Source organism: Podospora pseudoanserina, chromosome 1, assembly GCF_035222485.1.
Source record: "Podospora pseudoanserina strain CBS 124.78 chromosome 1, whole genome shotgun sequence".
NCBI lineage: Eukaryota > Fungi > Ascomycota > Sordariomycetes > Sordariales > Podosporaceae > Podospora > Podospora pseudoanserina.
The window spans coordinates 1062073-1076071 of NC_085920.1; the positions used below are offsets into that span (position 1 = coordinate 1062073).

At 52.4% G+C, this 13999-nt stretch overlaps 3 protein-coding genes across 3 annotated transcripts; 2 read left to right on the forward strand and 1 right to left on the reverse strand.

Annotated features, from left to right (window-relative positions):
* Window positions 1–1785: 1785 nt before the first annotated feature.
* Window positions 1786–3812, forward strand: QC764_102935 (uncharacterized protein). The gene is made up of 2 exons (XM_062941522.1): window positions 1786–2020; window positions 2078–3812. Exons 1-2 carry the CDS (start codon window positions 2015–2017, stop codon window positions 2573–2575), a joined length of 504 nt encoding a protein of 167 aa, XP_062804384.1. The 5' UTR covers window positions 1786–2014; the 3' UTR covers window positions 2576–3812.
* Window positions 3813–5033: 1221 nt separating this feature from the next.
* Window positions 5034–10558, reverse strand: QC764_102940 (uncharacterized protein). Its single transcript, XM_062941523.1, has 4 exons — window positions 7584–10558; window positions 7387–7532; window positions 6792–7335; window positions 5034–6740 (listed from the first exon to the last, which is right to left on the reverse strand). The coding sequence occupies exons 1-4, from the start codon at window positions 7852–7854 to the stop codon at window positions 5116–5118; spliced, it is 2586 nt and encodes an 861-aa protein (XP_062804385.1). The 5' UTR covers window positions 7855–10558; the 3' UTR covers window positions 5034–5115.
* cdc16 lies at window positions 10507–13326 on the forward strand. The gene is made up of 3 exons (XM_062941524.1): window positions 10507–11454; window positions 11513–12321; window positions 12381–13326. The coding sequence occupies exons 1-3, from the start codon at window positions 10867–10869 to the stop codon at window positions 12502–12504; spliced, it is 1521 nt and encodes a 506-aa protein (XP_062804386.1). The 5' UTR covers window positions 10507–10866; the 3' UTR covers window positions 12505–13326.
* The last annotated feature ends 673 nt before the right edge of the window (window positions 13327–13999 follow it).

Sequence of the window (13999 nt, forward strand, 5' to 3'; positions counted from 1 at the left end):
TGTCCTCTGCTCACCACCATGCTCGGCGACGGCCATCTTCGACGATAGGCCCAGCCCCAGTCGTCTGGGGTCATCCCGGGGACACGCACAGGGCTTCCGCAAGCAGCTAGGCAGTCCTGCGGTACCGGGGTACGGTGGCGCCCAGGTGTGGGACGACCCCCGCTCTGCTCCCACTCTGCGCACGAGCCAGGTACAAGCTGAGAGGTACACCGTACCTCCAGAATGGATCCATCACAGCTGCTGTTCGACTGACTGCCCTGACTTGTGGTCGACGTCGATACCGCTGTCTGAAAAGGTTCTTGAATAGTTTCTACTGCGTAGACTCCAGTCTGTTTTCTTCTACACCTAAGTAAAGACCTCATGCGTACACTCCATGGATGGCCTGTTCTGTTTCGTACCCCCACTCTTCCTCCCTCTCGAGCTTCAGCAGCACTGAGCTGGCAGGTCAGGTCAAGTCAAACCATTGCTTATTCAGGTAATCCCTCGTGGTCATTATCAGGGCCTCTCTTGGGACTGCATCAGCCAAACAGAATAGGCCATATGCAACCTGGATATGGCCTGAGCTCTGGCCAGCTGGTGAAATGTGCAATGTGTAAAATGATGGACATCAGCAATTGCACACAGCCTCAGCTCCAGAGCTCTTGGTTCCTGGGGTGTGGTGGTGCATCATGTCTGCTAAGTGGGGGTTCGCCGCACACCTGCACACGACCATCTGCTGACGGGTGTGGGTGGAAAGAAACCCCTCCCCTCCCTCCATCACGCTTGTCTACCCGCAGGAACGGTAGGATTGGTTCACTAGGGCGGTAATCGGAATGGGTGCGCAATTTTTTTTTGTCGTTTCATTCATTAATCTTTTCGAAGGAGCAGTCTCGAGATTACAGAACATGCATCCCTTCTTTTTCTTGTCATCGGACCACCACACCTCAGGTTGGAGACACACCGATACCGAGGTAGCGGTTTCGTGATGATCTCGGGTTCCCATCAATGAGGTCCTGTCATACACTCTTCACTGTTCCCTACAGCTGACTCCGCCCTACGGAAACGAAGCATGTCGTCAACGGAGACACAAACTTGTTCTGGCTAAGACCTTGAACACCGAGAATAGCTTGTGCAACAAAAGCGAAGCTCCAGTCGTTGTATAAGAAACCCCCATCCTGGAGCCTCCCCCGTTCCCCCCCGCCTTTCCAGGTCGGATTGTGTTCCTGATCCCCAAGAGCTGAGGTCTTGGATTGCGCCCTTTTCGGTTTCTGTCTGTCTTGATTCGTCTTGACTCGAACTTGGCAAAAGCTTCAGCTGCAGCGTCTTCGCTCCAGGAGGAGTGCACTGCAGCGATCCCGCACCGAGTTGCATGACGGGGCCCAGAGGCCAAGGTAATTAGGGATTGCGAGGCTCTCCTGTGCTCACCGAGCTTTCCGGGTTGGCCGTTTGTCTGTGCGACTGAAGCATACTTTGTTGATGATCCCCGATGTCTTTGGTGTAGTCATCGCAGCCGTTGAATTGTCTCCAATGCTAGCGTGCGGATCTGATATTGGAGAACATGGGATTTCGATGAGACTTTTGGGCCGACGTGGGCCCTAGAAACTGTTACCAAATGGTTTGTGTTTTTTGGGTTCAAGCCGTTGAAAAAGAGCCAGTCACAGCGACCCGTTGTCCGGCAATCGGTTGGGCTCTGCCGAATCACAGGCGGCGATCTTTCTTATCTCAGGGCCCCGCTTTCTTCCGCCGATCTTCCACGCACCTTTTCAACTGCATTGCGAAACGTGTGGAGTTGAACCCTCTGAATACCAACACTGGCTAACTGACAACTGCATCACGGGTAGGGAGTAACCAGCAGTGAGCCTTTTTGTTATATAAAGCTCGGGGGTAACGAGTGCTGGGCAAACAGACTTGGCGAGCACGGCGAGCAATTCCCCGGTCAAAAGCCACAACATCATGTCGACGACACCACCGCTGATGAACGATAGCCCCAGGACGCCGACGGACATGTCCAGCCTCGCGGACCTCTCGCCGCTGCATGACCGTACGATTCCAGACCTCAGCGCCAACGCCCAGACCGAACATCTAATCTATCTACCAGCGTGCCAACACAAACATCATGTGGTTTTGCTCAATGAAGTGGCTCGACACCAAAAGCTTGAGGGCCTCTGATGGTGGTGGTGATGGCGGTGGTGGACGGACATGGTCTCAAAAGTCCCGCTTTCGGGGTGGACGGAGACGGACGAACCATTGGACTGCTCGTTCTTCTTTTCCTGATGTTGCTCTGCACCCCGGATCGCGAAATTGGAAGCGTCGCCAGTCTGCTCGAGTGGTCGGAACCCCTGCCCAAAAGGAAACATGCGACCTGTGGGTTGCTCTCCACCCTGGACCAAACCCCTGTCAGCAGTGGCGTCCCAAGAAGCTGAGAGAGCGGGTGCCGAGCCTGCCAAGAGATAGGCTTCTTATCTTGAATTCGGGATCCAATCAGAGAGCGCGGGATTTCACAAGGGAAACAGTCAAAGACAACATCACCTCGAAAGCACCCAGATACACACCCCCATCGCCAACAGCAGCAGAGGGAAGCGAACGCCCGTATTGATTTCATTAATTAATGAGTCCTTCATGCAGGCCAGGCCTCCAACCAGAAATTTCTCATTGTTTGAGATGAGTTCATCTTCTCAAAAGCGCCTTCATCAGTCTAGCCTTTCCTCTCCCCACCAGTTTCGCCAGCCTTACAAATAGAGAGAAACCAGAAACCGCCCCCCATCAGATACGACTTTTTCCGATCTCCACTACAATAGCGGAGCCAAAAACCACATGTTTGACGCGCATCAAAGACGAGACGGCACTCCATACCACGATCCCAGAAAGACACACAGATCCAACAGAACCGTCCCATTCCGCCCAGCAGATGGGATGACATGTCACCGGAAGGAAGCCTCAATGCAAGCCAAGGTAAAGTCCGGTCACCTAGTGTTTTAGTGTCCGTCTTTTCCAGTCTGCGGGAGATTACCGGCTGCAAGAGCCGCAAATATCAATTGTATATGCGCGCGGATATATGTGCTGATGTCACCGCAACACCGAGGCTATGAAGCAGCTCCGAGGTCGGGTGAGTCCCACGGATGGCAAAAACTGAGAGTTCAGGATGCGGAAGGGGGTGAGGGAGATCATCCTAGGGTTTCTCTCTTGATCAACATTGATTTCCAATCCGTAGAATGCGGCCCACGACGGCGATATTGTATAGTGTATGCACATCCTCATATCGTGAGATGGAGTGATGGGCCCAACGGACAACCATCATCCAAGCTGCGTTGAGCCTAGACAACGGTTCTTGGACTCCACATTCAAGCGTGATCCACCCTCAGACAGAGCCTCACGAATAGCCACACCATAGACAGGTCGAGGGCCTAGTTCAACTCCATATCTGTGGAATGAGAGGCAAATTGGAGCTGCTGTAGTATATTCCGCGGTTTTCCGTGACAGCGGAAACAAGCTCGACGGTCATCAACCTAGACTTTGCTTCGTCCTCAATGGGAACAGATGCGGCAACTGAAAGAGGACCAATGGTTGTGGCTTCTCGTTCCCCATAGTCAAACTGAAAAAGGTTCTACACTATTTCCTGAGATACCAAGTTCAACAGGGGCATTTATTTCATATTAAACCAATAAGCTCCAACAACTGCATCCTACACAAGACTAAAAGCAAACAACCGCGAGATCAGCTTTTAAAGGCTTTGTTAATTGGTTGGTGTATCATATCTATCCCCTCACAAGCGGGGCCATCTGCGTTGATGTTTGCCTCAATCATACCTGTGATCGAGTCCACCAAGCTTGCACAATGTCTTGTTTTTGCTTTCAGAATTATATGCTCATCAGTTTTACAAGCATTCTGGTGACTGCATTGCTTCCTACCTCTGTCTCCAGTCTCGAAGTGTTTCTTCCCATTCTCCATGACATTTACATTTCCTGGAACACTAGTTCCAACTCAAAGAAACCGCCAGAGTCTATAAGCAAACAACCCGAGACATGACTTAGTCAAGATAATTGAACCAAAGACGCCTGTCCACGCACCTGTGTGAGTCCCGGTGATCGCCCGGTATAGAATCCGCCTGGTTTTGGCGTCTAGAGAGGAAGAAGAGGATACCTTCCCTAGAAAGGACAATACAGCTGTTGGAGGAGAAGCTGAGCAAAAAGAGAGAGCGACAGCTGTCCGTTGTTTGCTCCCCGTCAAAGACTTTCCATCTCGACACCAACAATGCAGTCTTGTGTGTCCATCCCCCCCTCGGACGGTGGCTATGGTAGTCCTCCCCAAAAACACAGTCGACAAGCTGACAACCACCACATCACACCACCACCACCAACAACAATAATAACAACAACAACAACAACAACAACAACAACACCTTCCTTTACCCCTTCCTCCCTCCCAACAAACACCTCCACCACCGCCAACCTCCACGAGCGCCTCCGCCGCCTCGAATCCCACCGCCACCGTCTCCAAACCCTCCTCCTCCTCCACCAACACCCCGCAACTTCAACCCCCCCCTTCCCCTGGCTGTTCCCCAGTACAAGCGAAGAACCTCCTCACCCAACCACTTACTTCAACACCCCACCACCCCTTCAATCTCAACCAACCCCCTACTCCCCTCAGGATACAACATCAACCCATCAACCTGCAACCACTGGTCCGAACCCTACCCCAACCCCAACACTCACACCCCAAACCTCGACAGGCCATGGGAGCCATTTAATGACCACGAGCTCACCACCACCGGTCACCCCACGGAGTCGGTGTCGCGAAAAAAAAAAAAAAAAAAAAAAAAAAACCGGCGTTTAGCGCCGTGGTGGACTGTTAACCATGCTCCATAAAAAGCAGTCCTTCAAAAACACACCTATAGACGACCAATATATAAATAAAATCCCTATACCCCCCTCCTTAAAAATCTCCCCATTTCTGTTGTGATCCCATCTGTCTTTCTGCCCACCATTATCAAAGCCACAGTCCAAAAAAAAAAAAATAACCTCACAAAACACCATTCACAGCAAAACATCAAAATATGACGGACAACCTCAAACGAAACCAATATCTCACACTAATCACTACTTCCTGCGGGTATAATCTATGGAAAAATAACAACGCCTAATGATGCTCCTCCAACCCCTCGTACCTCCCCTCAACATTGGCAACCGCGCTCTGCAGCGCGCTCGTGAGGTCAACATGAAACAGCGGCCGATTGATCCCATGCACCGGCGCCACCACCGTCCGCCCACTGTGCAGCTCCGGCCCCAGCGACATCCTCTTCTGGTGCAAAGAAAGAACCGCATCCTCAAACGTAACCGTCGGTTTTCTCGGAACACTCTCACTCCCGCCCGTCCCAACCTTCTTAGGATCATTTGGCCCACGGTGATGATGCTGCTGCTGCTGCTGCTGCTTATTCCCAACCTCCACATCAGCAGCAGTCTGCCTCCTGCTCCTCGCAATCTCCTTCTCGTTCACCTCTACCTCGGCCGCCGCAGCCGCGCTGTGCGACCCCCCAATCTCCGCCACAGAAAAGATGCTCCTCCACCTCCTGTGCGGCCCGTCCGGCACAACAGTCGGGTACCCAAACCCCGCCGCTGCCAGCGCCCTCTTCGCCCACCGGTTGTTGATGCAGGCAATGTGCCAGTCGACAATATCCGGGCTGGCATACCGGTCCAGCTGATTCCTCACGTCAATCAGCTGCTGCACCGAAGTAATGTCGACGTGGTTCACCGAGCTGAAATCCAGAATCACCGCCTTGAGCGTCGGTAAGCTCACGTCCACCCCCATGATCCCCGCGTCCACCCCGGCCGCAGCCGCCGCCTTCATGTTCTTCCTTGACGGGCCGGGCTCGTTCCAAGGCCGTTCGCCAGGCCGGTCGAAATGCGCCAGGTTCGTCCGCCGAGTGTGCGCAAAAATGTGTTCCACCAAGTGCTCCAGGCTGCTCCCCGCGTTCGGGTAGCTGAACCCCTCGGCGAACCGGTAGATGAAGATGCCAGGATACGGATTGTCCAGCTCAATCTCGGGGTTGGACCCATCCGCGTGCGTGATAGGCAAGAAGATGTTGCGTGTCGACGCCTCCTGCGAGCCGGTAAACGTGCCATACCCGGGTACCGGCTGCTGCCTGTCGTTGCCAATAACACGATTTCCAAGCATGGATTGAACCTTGACACGCCCCAAGAACCGGCCTTTCGATCTCAAAATCCGAAAGAGAAGCATCGCTGCCGAGAGCAGCACCGTGGTGTAGATGCCATTCTCAATGCTCGAAAAGATGGTGACAAACACACCGACAAAAAAGATCAAGACCTCAAATGGTGATACGAGCCAGAACTGATAGACGGTATTGGGAGGGGTGATGAGGTCGCCGACGGCATGGATAATCACCGCAGAGAGTGACGCGTTGGGAATGTAGTAAAACACGGCCGGCAAGGCGTAGATGGCGAGGAGAACCACAAAGGCTGTGATGACGCCGGCAAACGGAGTCCTCACGCCGGCCTTCGACTTAATGGCAGTGCGACTGAAAGAGCCCGTTGCAGCGTACCCGCCGAGGAAGGGCCCCAGCATGTTGGTGATGCCAATGGCTACCATTTCTTGAGAAGGGTTGATTCTGTAGTTGTTGACCCGACCGAACGACTTCGAGATAGCAATGTGTTCGATGAGCAGCACCACTACAGTAGCGGGCAAGTATCCCATCAGGTTGCTGACAATAGAGGTATTGATGACCGGGACAGCCGCGTTTTGGAACCCTGGCAATACATCAGTCACCAATCTATTCCAGACTTTTGGCTGGTACATACCTCTAGGAACGTCAAACAAAATTTTGAATCTGGCTGTACCCCTCGGCAAGCTCCTGTTGACCAGGTAGCTGATCAGAGTGTAGAGAACAATGACGAACACGACCCTCAACGTCGAAATGAAGAAGGCGAGCTTCTGATGTTTCGGGTAGTGTGTCCCAATCCACATGCAGACTCCCCTGATAAGGTAAAGCATAGCAAGTGCCGACAACCCCATGGCGGCATCCATACTCGCTGTGTTCAAGTGTTTGAGTATGTTGACGAACACAAGATACGTTGGATCGCGAGTTGAAAAGCCGCTGAGGCCCATCAGCGATGGAACTTGCCCGACAGCAATGCAGATGGCTGAGCCGGTCATGAATGCCGAGAGAGAGGTAAGCGAGATGATATCGACAATCCATCCGCAGCGGATGAGCCCGATGGACACCACAACGGCACCGGCCAAGAGTGCAAGAGCAGATGCAATGACATGGCCTGGAACGTCAGGAAGGACAGCAGCCATATCAGTCACGACAGCACCGGTAAGTTGAGACATGACAGCAACAGGCTGTCAGAGTGTCAGCAATCTGACACCAAGACGAGCTTTGGATTCACTTACACCGATGGTGATGTCCTTGGAGGTTGCGAAGAACCAGTAAACAAGAACACCCATAAAGCTCGAATACAGACCAAACTGAACATCCAGGTTGGCCAGTCTGGCATAAGCCATACCTTGAGGTACGACAACAGCGCCGATGGTGATGCCTGTTCTCTGGTTAGTAACAGGGTTCGATAAGCCGGCATTGAGTTCCTTACCAGCAACCAGATCTCCAGCGAGCCATTGAAGGTTGTAGTATCCGATCCAGGAGAGAAACGGAAACAGAGACACCAGATATCGCCATACTTGCGGGCCAGAGGGTACTAATTTCAAAAAAAAGTCATCCACCCTCGGTGACTCCTCCACAAATGTCTGGTCTGTGTTGAAATGGGCTGTTTCTCTTGGGTCATTGACATGGTGATATGGATCTTTCGGTTGTAGCTGGATTCCCAGCAACCGGGCCACCTTGTGGCCAACTCCAGATGCCATGGCTAGTTTCTGAGGATATGACCACACTGAGAAGAGTCGATGTTGAGTTCTTGAAATGCTGTCACACCATGGGCTGGTAAGGAAGAGATTAGATGCTTGAAACAGACACACCGCCTCGGATCTTTTCAATCTTTTAGATGCTGTAAATGATGCAATTCCAGGGCGTATCGACCTGAATATGCACCGGATTGCCGAGAAGTCGTCGTCTAAGCTGCAGGATGCGCCAGGATATGCAAACCATGCCGTAGGTGTGAGGATTATAGGTGATGCGAGGTTTGGCGGAGATGCTGATTAGGAGATGCTGCAAGATGGAGTGTGCCCCAAATCGTGTAGATGGGCGGCTTGAGTGTTTATCATTAGGTAACAGGTCCGCTCGAGTGCCGGGTTCTACTTTCCTAGCAAAGGCGACGGGAGGAAAGAATGAGACATCAGGAGACCAGCTCCAGGTCCCAACAACCTGGAAAAGCAACAAGGAAGGCTCGATACATATCCTAAAGAGGCAGGGAGATGTTGGATTGTTGACGTCGGGCCCGACAGGCAGTGAAGAGGCGGCGGGGGGTCGGGTGCGGTGGGCAGGTGGGCATCAAGTGGATGGCGCAATCGATGCCCTTGCCTATCACAGCTAACAAATTACCACTGGCACCGCTGGGTCCAAAGTCTTGAGTCCGCGAGTTGGTGGGACTGGGAAAGGCAAGAAGTGATAGCCAAGGTCTTTGCCGGCCGGGTTGAATGGTGACGATCAACAGATTCACACCTTTCTAACCCAGCCAGGACATATCCTCAGTTGCAGTTTCAAACCTCATTGTCGAGCTTCCATTACGGGAGACCGCTAGGCCAATCGATTCGACACCAAAAGCACAGTCATCACCGAATGTGGCACCGGCTCAAGGCTGAAGACCCATGTGAGTAAGATATTCGAGAGCAGTGAGGGCTCACTTGAGCACCAATGTCAGCCGGCCGAGAACACGAGACACCCATCGTCGCTGTCTCAGTAAACACCGCAATGTAGGCGTTAGCGGTTCAAATGCCATGTTTCCAGCATAATTCCAGTGGGTAAACCCCACGTCCCCCAGCCTATCAAGCTGGATGTGTGGCTGACCTCGAGAGAGTCACCGTGTCTCGTGGAAGATATGTATGGGGGTTGTCTTGATGATGCAATGAGCACCGAAGTTGAGGTGCTTTGCCAAGGGACAGTCCAAACCACCCAAACCCCGCGGCGGGCTGCTGAGTCATCCAGCATCGCCAGAGACGAGAGTAGAGGATGTTGTTCTTTCTCTGATATACTTGCAATGTCGATGGGAGCCTTCTGACGTTTTGGGAGCTTCAACTCCGATATCCTCCATGGCTTGGCAGTGATGATGTGAAGCTGTGTGGTCTGGATTTGGTTCTGGCTGTTGATGGCAGGCAATCGTGCATGATGACCTGCAGATTTTGGCCCGCGTCTTGGCAACGTTGCTCTGGGACAAGACATCAGCTGTCTTATCTAATCGCCCTCAGTTGTGATTGTTTCCTTTTCCACCTGAGAGCAACATGCTGTTATCAGGCTAGTGCCATACCACAGTGGATGATGGGCATGAGCTGTGGTTTTGCCCTAGGGGACTCATATTCGCAGGGTGAGATGAACAAAGGTTTGAGTGATGCGGCGGAGTGCATCAGATACTGTATATACTGCCAGCTTGGTCTCTAAACCTCTCACAGCTGTCTCCATCTTGAACGAGGGCACGGAGCATTGCCATCTAAGTGGTAGAAAGTGGCTCCAGGTGATCATCTTGGCAACCGTCAGCCGCTCCGGGCCGCAGCCGAACATCCACTCCGGGGCCGGCGTCAGCTGGGGTGATGCTCCCCTGGCGAGACGGCCGTAACCTTTGGTCAGGCCGGCATCCTCCGTGAATTGTCTTCGGCCTCGGCTCTCAGATCGGCAGGGCGGGGCCCGACTCAGTGACCAATCCCGTCTCGACGGCGATCCATTTAGGGAAACTGAAACCGTGACCAGGAAGTTGCCAGAGAAAACAGCTTGATCGTCAAAAGTTGGTTCTTCTGGAAGGATGGGACAGGGGGTTTCGGTCCACGTGCATGGCGACCTCCTCGATGGGAAAGTGGTTGCCGAAATTGCAGACCCGAAAGAAGCAGTTCTGCAAAGGTTTCCGTTGTTCTAGGGCCGCCGTTGCCGGGGAGAAGGTCCGGTTCACGAAAATGGTTGTCTGGGCAAATTGAGTCCAATTACGCTAACTATTTGGATATCGTCGGTACCTTCGGTCGATCTTCGCGGAACCATTGTGTAAAACTGAGTTGTGAAGAGCTTTTCCGTCAAGAAGACGAGAAAATTTCATTCCTATTTTCAGGTGTTAATTGGACAGACAAGAGGATCTCGATATCTTGATATTCGAAACAGAGGCTGGTTGTCACAGGTTTTTGCAACCTGGTGGAAACTGCACCGGGGACCAGGGCTTCGAGGCCGGTAAGTGGAGAATGCAACCCGAGGTTGGGGAACCGAGGAAGTTCGTCGTCCCAGCCACGCGTCAAGGATGGGAAACCGTTCTGCCAAGAGGTCAAGGGTGGCCTGCTAGACGGTCACTCGTGAGCTATCGATCATTCATCCATGAGCAGATCCAGAAAGCCATCCATCATCAAAGCCTTGTTGAGTAGCCTGATGAGAACTTCAACGAGGAGTCAATATACAGAAAGGTGAATGATTGAATAAAGCCGGACAATGGATAATGTATGTAGCTTACATAGAACGCGTCTAAATCGGTACACGTGACGTGGGACGCGAAATGAACACGCCGAAGCAAGGGGCGTTTGGAAGCACGGGCTTCTGTGCAGACCAACCTCCGACTTCCAGGAATGTTCCCCGCCCTCCAGTCTTGATGTGATGCAGATGTCCCAGAAACCAACCACAACGGCGCCCGATCAAGTTGCGGTCCAGTTTTTGTTGTTGTCGGCGTTACCAGCTCTGCGCCTCGTGGTTCTTCAACAACGTTAACCACCTGTAAGCCTTCAATTCACATTGCAATGACTCTTCGCGACCTGAAGGCACACCCCACGGAGGGGTTGCCGAGTTCTACCAAAGAAACCCGGACCCTGTCGCCGATGGCGAGTCTCCAAGCACCAGTGCAGCTCCACTCGCCTCCATCCCCCGGTTCACACAGGACCTTGAGGAGATTGCAATCGGCTCATAGCTTGGGTGCAAAAGTCGCCGGCCAGGGTTCTCTGATTACCCAGCAGAGGCTGCAACAGCAGCAGCAGCAGCAGCAGCAGCAGCATATTCAACACCATCCTCCCACCCAGCAGCAGCATGCTCGAATCCTGAACACCCCCCCTATCCCTCCTCGCAGACATGTAAACACCACCAACCGGTCGCCACAACGAGGACGCGCCAACAGCGACGCACCCATTACAGTTCCTTCCCCCCACACATTCGGAGCAGCCATGACAGCCACGCGACGTTCCGCTTTGAATAAGCGGTCCCCCGCCGCCGATGCCATGTCTCTCGACAAACTCTTGCGAGAAGGGCCTCCAAACGGAGATATCGAGGGTGCTTTGGAGAGCAGCCGGCTGAAGATTCTTGATCAGGGCATCAAGGCAGACAGCGACGGCATGGTAAGCCATCTACATGCTGACCATAGCATAATACCAGTACACTAACCTTGAACCATAGTCCTCTCTACGCATCTACGTATGGCTGATTTTGCTCAATGCGCCTGTTCTCGAGACCGATTCATACCTTGCACTTATCCACCGTGGCGCGTCACCCGCATACTCAAAAATTCGTAATGATACCTTCCGCACTCTCACAACTGATCCTCTCTTCCGACGGCGTGTGAGCGAGGCGAGCCTGATCCGCCTACTCAACGCCATTGCCTGGAAACTCCATGATGCCCGCGCAGAACGCACTCGGGAGCCCAGCATATGCAGCAGTTCCCGCCAGTCTCTTGACCAACCCAACAGTCGGCCGGGAACGGGCTATGGGAGCGGCTATGATTCCAACCCAACCTCGCCCATGTCGAAACATCGAGCCCGTGCTCTGACGCTTACAACGGAGGGTTCTGAGGCAAGCATGCCTCTTGATCCAGGAACTTACGTCCAGGGAATGAATGTTCTGGCAGCACCCTTCTTGTACGCCGCTCGCAGTGAGGCCGAGGCTTTCATTGCTTTTCACCAGCTTCTGACCAAGGAGCTGCCCGGCTACATTCGTGGTGCTATGGATGGTGTGCATAAAGGGCTGGCATTGGTCGACAAAGTGCTCTCCATTGTAGACCCCAAGCTCAGCCTGTATTTGCTCTCGAAAAACCTGACGGCTGAAATATACGCCTTTCCCTCTGTTTTGACGCTCTGCGCCTGCACCCCCCCGCTCCCCGAAGTCCTTCGTCTCTGGGACTTTCTTTTTGCATATGGGCCTCACCTCAACATCCTTTGTATCGTTGCACAGTTGGTAATGATCCGAACCAAAATTATGGAATCTCCAAGGTATGAGAGTTCTACTACCGTGTTTACCGCATGCATTCAACGCTAACCGAACCAACCAGCCCAAATAAGCTTTTGAGGTCCTTCCCAGCTCTTCAAGCTGACCAGATCAAACGTACAACCCTCGCCATCATCAAGATGATTCCCGATGATGTCTACTCCGATATCATTGCCCATGCCCGATAATTTGTGTCGAGGAGGGTTGTTGAGTCATTGGTTCTGAACAGGCCGATGGTTTCAAAATCACCGCTTTCAGCACACGTTGCATTGGAGACAGATTCAGGCACAGGTCGCCAGAAGCTCGTCAACAAGTATGCTGTCAGACCATAGCTCGAAGTCCTCAGCCATGCTGAGTGAGCGCTGGACCGCCTTTCACAACGATGCCAAGACGGGCCTTCCCAAGTCGACGGCTTGAGTGTCATGCAACAATTTAGCCGCATGAACATTCATGGGGACTCTGTTCAAGTCGCTGGCCGATGGGAAGCAAGAGGGGAGGATGAGAATGACGTGACTATGTGGAAGAAAACCGACAACACAGTGGCTGACAAGGAGTGCGCCGACCAACGACGCCCCGATGTTACAAGCCTAGTGTCTATAAGCCACACCTACAAAGCTCGCCCGGAAGGGAAGGGATATGCGGCTACATGGGCGGCATTGTACTAATTCACCATACCTTGGGGCCCTCGGCAACGGCGCTGCGAGGCATGACGGACCACAACATTATGTACTGCACACACCACGCTACCCGCACCACGCTACCCACTACAGACAACTGGTGGAGATAAGGCGAGTAACCGGCAAGGTTGGAATAACATGTGAGAAGTATACATTAGAAGCGGTATGTACGAGCAGATCTTTTTGGACAGACAAAACAAAACCTATTTTTGGGGACACGAAAAGGGATGTTGGAGGAATATATAGAGATCGAGAGGGGAGATGAATGTTTTGATTTGGCAGAACTTTGGTTTTTATAGGAACATTGGCCGTATATTCATAGAAGGTTTGGGGGGGAGGGGGGGAGGGGGTGGAGGGATGGCCAGCAAGGAGTGCCTTAGTGTTGTTATTATATACATTGCTAGAGTACGAAGAAGGAACAGCAGTCAGTATATGCTGTATTATTATCTACGCATTTTACTTGAAGCTTGGTGCCAGAGCTCGACGTGTGTGTATTTGCTGTCGTGAACCAAGATCCGCTGTTTATGCAACACAGCCACAAGCACTACATGTGTTGTAGTCAGTCTGTACCCTTCTCTCTCTGTTACCATCGCCTCTCTTGCATTTGCTTGCCGACGTCCCCGGACATGACTGCCACGACAGCTTGCCTTGCACACCTCGTGGCACACGATCTAAAGAGGGTTTAGAAGTTGTCCACGAGGTTGTCTGTACACACAACCACGACCACAACCACAACAGATGTTATCCTCTTTGTTTTGTGTGGCACGCACTGGAGTGACCACGATGACTTTAGATGGGTTCTACGAGCACACACAACAAAACTCAAAACGTTCCACAAAACTCTGATATCATAAACACATAACTCTGATATCGTGGTGTTTATGTACTTTATCTATTTCCATAAGACCATCCATTTTTCTCAGTCCATTAACTACCTAGCTACTACCTTCTTTTCCCCAAACCAACACGCTTTTTTGTGTACAAAAGCTCTTATCTATCTATGCAC